The sequence below is a fragment of the Gekko japonicus genome, unplaced genomic scaffold (genome assembly GCF_001447785.1).
Source record: "Gekko japonicus isolate JY-2015 unplaced genomic scaffold, Gekko_japonicus_V1.1 scaffold1994, whole genome shotgun sequence".
Classification (NCBI taxonomy): Eukaryota; Metazoa; Chordata; class Lepidosauria; order Squamata; family Gekkonidae; genus Gekko; species Gekko japonicus.
The window spans coordinates 55323-63721 of NW_015163661.1; the positions used below are offsets into that span (position 1 = coordinate 55323).

The 8399-nt window shown below is 46.9% G+C and overlaps 1 protein-coding gene across 1 annotated transcript in view; it reads left to right on the plus strand.

Annotated features, from left to right (window-relative positions):
- The window catches only part of EIF2B5 (eukaryotic translation initiation factor 2B subunit epsilon), a 55411-nt gene extending 49281 nt beyond the window's left edge, over window positions 1–6130 (plus strand). The window contains exons 15-16 of the mRNA XM_015407728.1: window positions 88–198; window positions 5560–6130. Coding sequence (XP_015263214.1) covers window positions 88–198; window positions 5560–5625 — 177 coding nt within the window. The 3' untranslated portion in view covers window positions 5626–6130. The remainder of the gene's footprint in view (window positions 1–87; window positions 199–5559) is intronic.
- Window positions 6131–8399: the final 2269 nt, after the last annotated feature.

An 8399-nucleotide genomic window follows, 5' to 3' on the forward strand; every position in this document is an offset into this window, starting at 1 on the left:
TTAAAAGAACGCAAGGACCTGAAATATTCAGATCAGCTTCATGTGTGCAATTGCAGTAGCCTTCTGACCACTTCTGCTCTGTTGCAGGTGCTGATGACTTTCTACCAGCTGGAGATCTTGGCGGAAGAGGCGATTCTCACCTGGTTTTCTCAACGCGATACCGCCGAGAAAGGCGGGCAGCTCCGTAAAAACCAGCGGGTGAGCCGGGGGAGGGGACGAGTAGAGCAGGCCTGTTTGAGCGGCTTCGTGTGCCACCTTGCGCGCAGTTTAAGAAGGCCGGGGTGGTCCTGGGAGAGTGTTACTAGCTGGGGCTCGGTTGTGGTTGAGCAAGCCTTGTGGACGCCTGCTGTTTTGGTGGGACTGGTGGGCATAGACCAGGACTGTAGCCGTGGTACGTCACCTGCTGTGAGTGTTGGTTTTAAAGGGCCCCAGCTTCATTATCTTTTTTAAAAATATATATTTATTAGTTTCCACAAATCGTGACATACAAAGACACCAACATACACCTAGTTCACCGATTTTTTTGAGCACATCAAACCTCATACCAAGACAGTGCATTACTCCTTAATCATAACACCTCGCACAACTGTTTTTATCCCCATAATATTACTACTCACGTGTTTCATATATCACAATACTAGTGCTCCCCAATTATATCTATAAATTTTCAACATTTCAAACTCATAGTAATTATTTTATTTACATATTAAGATTATTTCTTTACTATGGAGCTGTTATAATTATCCAAAGTATTCAGGTTTCATTTAGAGTTTAAGCAAAGTTTACATCTATATCCTATTACTATAATCTAGGTTAATCCTAAATCAAAGTACCCAAATTTAATTCCATTTTATTTATTTATTTATTTATTTATTTATTTACATTAGACTTGATATCCCGCTCTTGTCCCATGGCTAGGGTCTCAGAGCGGCTTACAGGGTTTCTGGTGCTAATCACCTGTGTTCCACAATGTATGCACAATGTATGAAGGGGGGGTGGGACAACCTACCGGCACCCCCTCTGTGGTGGCTATTGCTGTTTCTCCGTTGGCTCGGCATGGTCGGGTCTCCTGGTCCAGAATATACAAACAAAATGAGTCAATAATAAAACCCCAAATAATCAAAATACCATAAATTGGGATATTATCTACCACTAAATTGAAATCCCAGCTATATTCAATGTACGTTATAATAATCAACAAGGTAGGGGTTTCTATAACCATTCCCTTCCCAATGCATATCCTTATTAATCCATTGAAATCATATTAAATACTTATATATCAGAATGCCGTTTACAAACAGAAAAAATAAAATAATAATAATAATAATAATAATAATAATAATAATAATAATAATAATAGAATAGAATAGAACTTTCAGCCTAATCATGATCTCTAGTACATCTTCAAATTACTTTTTGGGACAACATATCTTATAAATTTCTCATCCTTAGCCATTTCCTTCTTCACAGCCATTATTTCAACAAGGAGAAATGTCCTATGCACGCACAAAATTCTTGGCCAACATTTATTCCCCCATCTTTCTGATGTCATCTTCTTTTTCTGGATCTCTTTTCTATGTCTAATGTCTTTAAATTCTTGTCTTCTCAGATCCCAGTTTTCCCTTTTCTGTTTCCATAAACCAATTATTTTTCTTTTATGTTTTTAAAAGTTTTTCTCATCATCTCTTGACTTCTTATCTTGCTTCTTTTTATTCTTATTTTTCACTAAGGCAGTTAAGATAGATCCTTTTTTCGCTTCTATTGTTACATGATAGTCTCTATGGGTCTCCATCTTCTGGCCCAAATTTTGTGTGATTGGAGATTGCTTATTTGGTAGCTCCCTCTCCTGGCCATAGTCTTGATGTTCAACCAATATAAAGAGAATCTTGTTTCAAGTCCTCCTCGTCTACATTTGCCAAGTCAGTTTGTAAGTCCCGAGATTCTTTAAACAGGTTTTTGCATGCTGTTGTCACTGCTTCTTTGATTGTAACTGTCAAAAACCTTTTAAATTGCTCGTAAGTAAGCTCTCCTATTTGTATATCCAGGTCAAATTCTTCCTTTTCTCCTGCCGCCGACATTTTAAGTCTCTCACCCAAACTGGCTACCACACCTTCACCTATTTTTTCCTAGAATTCCATCTCTGTGGTAATCCATTTTTCAGCTATTAAGGCTTTTTCACTTGTCTTGATTGCGGGGAGGGCGGGGTATAAATCAAATTAAATAATTAATAAATAAATAAATAAATAAATATATATTCCCCCAGCTTCATTATCCTGCCCTGACCTGGACAGCCCGGGCTAGCCTGGTCTCATCAGATCTCGGACGCTAAGCAGGGTTGGCCCTGGTTAACACTTGGGTAGGGGACCAAGACGCTGAACTGCAGGCTGCGGAAGGCCGGTCGTTCAGCAGTTCGAGACCCGAGTGTGCCGCATGACGGAGTGAGCTCCCGTCTCCAGTTCCAGCTCCTGCCAACCTAGCAGTTCGAAAGCAAGAAATCGCAAGTAGATAAATAGGTACCACTTCGGTGGGAAGGTGACAGTGTTCCGTGGCCTTGGTGTTTAGTTACGCCGGCCACATGACCATGGAAACGTCTTCGGACAGCGCTGGCTCTTCGGCTTGGAAACGGAGATGAGCACCGCAACCCTAGAGTCAGATTCGACTGGCTTTCGAGCAAGGAGGAACCTTGACCTTTACTTTAGGAGACCACCAAGGAAGACCGGGGTTGTTACTCAGAGGCAGGCCATAGCAGACCGATTCTGTACCTCCCTTACCTTGAAAACCCTGTGAGGTCACCATAAGTTGGCTGTGACTTGACCGCACTTTCCCACCACCTGACCTGGATGGCCCGGGCTGGCCCGATCTTGTCAGATCTCAGAAGCTAAGCAGGGTCGGCCCTGGTTAGAACTTGGATGGGAGACCGCCCAGGAAGTCCCGGGTCGCTACGCAGAGGCAGGCGATGGCAAAACCACCTCCTAGGTGGTCTCTTGCCTGAAAAACCCATGAGGGGCGCTCACCATAAATGGGGTGTGACTCGACAGGACTTCCCCACCACCAACTTTGTTTCCGTCACATTCAGAGATTTATTCCAGAAGACAGAAGAGATTCCCATTTGGAGATTGATGCTGCTTTGAGGGCACAGGCCGGCCCTGTGTTTCCAACGTCTCTTTCACGTTTGCCTTTTGGCAGATGTTAAAGAGCCGTCATTCTCTTATCCACGCAGTCACGGACCGTGTAGTGTCTTTGTGACACGTTGTGACCAGTTTGCCTGCCCAGGTCCACCAAAAGATTGACATCCAGCATCAGCTGCTCCTTTCGAATTGCCACCAAGGGCTGTCCCATGCAGAGTACACTTGTGTAGTCTAGCTTGAAGGCTTCGGAGACTGTCGTGGACTTTGAATCCGAGAGCAACATTTCAGTCATTTAAAACCTTAAAGACCCAACAAGATTTCCATGGTATATGCTTTTGAGACTCAAGACTCTGTGTGTGTGTGTGTGTGTGTGTGTGTGTGTGTGTGTGTGTGTGTGTGTGTGTAAATTGGCTCCAGTTGCAGCCAATTTACGATGACCCCATAGGGTTTTCAAGGCAAGTGAGAAGCAGAGGTGGTTCGCCATTGTCTTCCTCTGCAAAGTCTTCCTAGGTGGTCTCCTTCGTCATATAACCGACCTTGATATGTCATCCTCCACATTCTCATCTCTTTATCCCAAAGGTGTCTTATCACAGTCCTCTATTTCCACAGTGTTGCTCGGAGGGCTTATTCCAAGAGAGGGGCTGGGGTTTGAGCCAAGGGGCAGACCAAGCAAAAGACCTGCAGTGTGACTCCACACATCTCAGAGTGTTGCTGCCATAGAGATGTAAAATTTCTGGAAATTGTGAAGGAGAGGGGGGGGGGGGGGGAGTGTGTGTGGGTTTTTTTGGAAAAACAGAAATTTTTTTGGAAAATTTGAAGGGAGAAAAGCTACATTAGCCTTTTTTCTTTTCCAGATTGAAAGTCATTTTGTTACTTTAGGAACATAAAATATGGCTACGGACAATTTTACTTGTCATGAAATAATCACAACTAGCATATTAAGATTATGGTGTTTTTTTAAAGGTTAATTAAAATCGTTTAAATCACAACTAGCATATTAAGAATATAGTATATCCAAACAGTTATTGCAAACAGAATTTACTTTTTAAATAATATTTATTTGTAATTGTAACAAATGGAGCAACAATCTCCTGAACTGGCTACTAGTTTATGTGGAACAGGCAAAAAAAAACCCTCCACAAAACAATTTTAAAAATCCAGAAGTAACAATTATTCAAATTGTCTCTCCATAGCATTAAATAAAAATAAAAAACCCATTCTCATAAAAATAACTGAAGAGGGGGGAAGTGTATAGAAGGGATTTGGGATTTAGAAATTATTTGGAAAACATTTGAATACTTTGTCTTTAAAATATTTTATTCATCATGTTAAAACAAAACATTCCATAATCATTTTTCTGTTCTTTTCTTTTTTTCAATTTTTCCAATTTTTCGGGAAAAAACCAAAAAGGCTTCGCGGGGAAAAACGGGGAAAAACCCGTTTTTTTCTGAATTTTCCCGGTTTTTTCCCGGGCTTTCACATCTCTATGCTGCCACCAGTCTCCTTGACTTCCCAGACAACCAGGGACCAAGTCTCCACCCCTCCCTAGGTTTAAACAAGAAACCAACCTTTGCAACCCCACAAGGTGAATCCCCAAAACAAGCTAGCTATAGCCAGCTGGGGCCAAAGGACAGACTGAAGCCTCCCAAATGCAAGAACACACCGAAATGTAATCGAAGTAATTTACGAAAAGGACGTGCAGGAAGAATACAACGAAGAGCGAGGAACAGTGAGAATAAAGTAACAGAGCTAGATAGCTAATTCTAGGTGCTTACAAACATTGGTTCAGACAATGGTTCTCTAATCCAGAGGGGTACTTAAGGCAAAGTCCAAGATGGTTTCAAAGTCCTGGCCCGCCCCAGTCGAGGAGTCCCGAGACAAGGGCCAGGAGCTTCAAGCTATGGCTTAGCCAAGCTGAACTGGAGCGAAGGGTCTTTGCTTTATGCCTTGCGTCCCGCGCTGGCATGATTTAGGCTAGCCAATCAGATGTCAGCCCAGTGAAGTAAGCCAGCTGAGCATTGGTGTCACTGGTTATGTCACTTGGTCAGTCAAGTGAGATTGCCAATTGGTATCAGGTGTTCTGCAGATCCAGCAGATCCAATTAACATATATAGGCCCGCGAAAGAGGAGGGATTTCTATCCTGCCCTTCACTCAGAGTCTCAGAGCGGCTTACAAACGCCTTCCCCACAACAGACACCCTGTGAGGTAGGCGGCGCTGAGAGAGCTCTTTCAAGAGCTTCCCTTGAGAGAACAGCTCTGAGAGAACTGTGGCTTGCCCAAGGTCATCCGGCAGCTGGAGGTGGAGGAGTGGGGAATCAGACCCGGTTCTCCCAGATCAGAGTCCGCGCACTTAAGCACTTCACCAAACCGGCTCTGCTGACAGTCTGTCGAGTTTTTAACCGCCTTTGCATTCTCGATCGTTCCCCTCAGCTCCAGAAGTTCATCCAGTGGCTGGAGGAGGCCGAAGAGGAGTCATCAGAGGGGGAGGAAAACTGACGCGGTGGCCGCCGTCCGTAAAAGAGGCTCCTGCCGCCCGTCCGGGGGGAACGGGGGACCGCGCGACGGGCCTTGGTCGAAAGGGCCGGAGCAGGAGCGAGACCCGATGCATGGTGTGCGCGTGTGGGACCTGCACGTCCGAGTGGCTGACAATCCCGTCGTCGTCCATTACTGTACTTGGCCACCTTACCCCTGGAACGTCACATCTTGCGGAATTCGCTGGCAGGAAGCGCTGGAGAGCTGTATACGTTCGAGATCTGTTACGGGAGGTGGGGGTGGTCGTTGTATAAATTATACATGATGTGTAATAAGCTATCCATGGGGGGCGGGGGGCTCGCAAACTGACGTCGGCAGCAGCAGTAAATCCATACAGGTTCCATGTCAGCTTTCGCTGTTGGGGTCCGAACCACTTTGGAATTGTGTAAAATTGTGTACAAAACCGGTGCTGTCGTGGCCAAATTTATTTGGAGCCCTTGGCTATTAGGGCGGGGCGGGTGCTGCTGGTGGTGGTGGTGGTGCCCAGTGTTCCCTCTAAGCTGAGCTAGTGTGAGCGAGCTCACGTTTTTTTTAGCCTCCGGCTCACACGTTTTTGTCTCAGCTCGGGAAGGGACGGCTCCAGAGCAAAGTCATTTAGGCAGTGGCCGACTCGCTCACTCACAACTTCAATGCCAGCGGCTCACAAAGTAGAACTTTGGCTCACAAGACTCCACAGCTTAGAGGGAGCGTTGGCGGTGTCTATGCAGGCGACTACTGTCTTTTAGCTGGAAGCCCAGCCGGTAGACAGAAAGTACAGAGGTGGATGGTCTAAGCTCAGGAGCGATCTGCGAGGACTCTCAGGGTGGCATGGAGGGGGGAGTCGTCTGAGGGTGTCAAGGTAGCCAGGCCTCGGGGAGGGGGGGGGCTGCCTTTTTTTTGGGGGGGGTATTTTTCATTTCTGAGTGTGTGCGTCCCTGGAAGTCATGGCGACCTCTGGTGACTGACCCCTACTGGGGGCCCGGAGGATATCCAGAGAGGTTGCCGAATAAAAAGCCTGCCCCCGCCTCCCGCCTCTGGTATTCCAGGGAGGTCTCCCATCCATTTACTAGCCAGGGGGCCGACCCCGCTTAGATCTGATGAGATCTGGCTTGCCTGGGCTATCCAGGTCGGGGCGGAAGGATGTCTTTCTCAGAGAGGAAAGGCGTTCTGCCATCGGGCCGACTTCCACGTCGGCTCTGATGTCCGTTTGGTGCTGCAGGCGCTGCCTCTTTTTGTCTCTGCAGAATTTGGGGTGGTGGTGTTTACCTACCTCACAAGGAGTTTATGCTTAACTGGGAGAATCTGTCAAAGTGTTTTTATGCTGCGGGCAGTGTTCCCTCTAAGCTGAGTGAGTGTGAGCGAGCTCACAGTTTTTTCGCCTCCGGCTCACAGATTTCTGTCTCAGCTCAGGGAGGACGGCTCCAGAGCAAACTGGTTTATGCAGCAGCCCAATCGCTCGCTCCCAACTTTAATGCCAGGAGCTCACAAAGGAGAATTTTTGCTCACAAGACTCCACAGCTTAGAGGGAACATTGGCGGGGGGGGCTTATTTGTCCACATCCCCCTTCCCCCGGCTTTTGCTGACCAGTCCAGGGCAGGAGTGTCCTTTGGGGCCACAGACGCTGTTGACGCTACTGAGTGAGAAGCTGCTGGGAATCTCTCCCTCCCGGAGTTACTCACCGGTCCACGTTCTACGCTTGCCTTCGGTGACGGTGCTGGGTGCCTCCATCATATACAGAGTAGATAGGTGCAGACATGACCAGTTGCATGCTGCATGCAGGATCCTGACCGGCGTTCCCTCTAAGCTGAGTCAGTGTGAGCTAGCTCACAGTTTTCTGGTCCCCAGCTCACATTTTTATCTCAGCTCAGGAAGGAGGGCTCCAGAGCAAACTAGTTTATGCAGTAGCCAAATTACTTGCTCACAGCTTTAATGCTAATAGCTCACAAAGTAGAATTTTTGCTCACAAGACCCCACAGCTTAGAGGGAGCATTGATCCTAACCAATGCTCCCTCTAAGCTGTGGAGTCTTGTGAGCAAAAATTCTGTGAGCTATTAGCATTAAAGCTGTGAGCAAGTGATTTGGCTACTGCATAAATTCGTTTGCTCTGGAGCCCTCCTTCCTGAGCTGAGATAAAAATGTGAGCGGAAGCCAAAAAACTGTAAGCTAGCTCACACTAACTCAGCTTAGAGGGAACTCCGATCCTGACCCCACCACACAAACACACACACACACACAGATGGACATGCCGCTTTATCTGTTTCCAAAACACACTTTGGCTCTTTCTTAAATTAAAAGGTAAGCGATCCGGGCTTGGGTGGCAGCCAGTGTTCCCTCTAAGCTGAGTGAGTGTGAGCGAGCTCACAGTTTCTTAGCCCCCAGCGCACACGTTTTTGTCCTCGCTCAGGGTGGAGGGCTCCGGAGCAGACTCATTGATGCAGTAGCCAAATCACCTGCTCACCACTTTAATGCCAAGAGCTCACAAAGTAGAGTTTTTGCTCACCAGACGCCACAGCTTAGAGGGCGCACTGCTAGCAGCCAGGTCCTTTCCCTATTGTCTCTCCTCACCCCGTTCTCATTCCGCAAACGGTTCCCTGTTTTGTCATTACAGCCGGGAGCCAAGAGGTACACCGGCCACCAGCTTGTGTTGATAGAGAGTCACCTTTCCCCTTCGTCAGGAGTAGCTACAGTACAACCAGGGGAGAGGAATACTATCTATACTCACCGGGGGGGGGGGGGGGCTTTTTGGAGTTGGTTTTTGA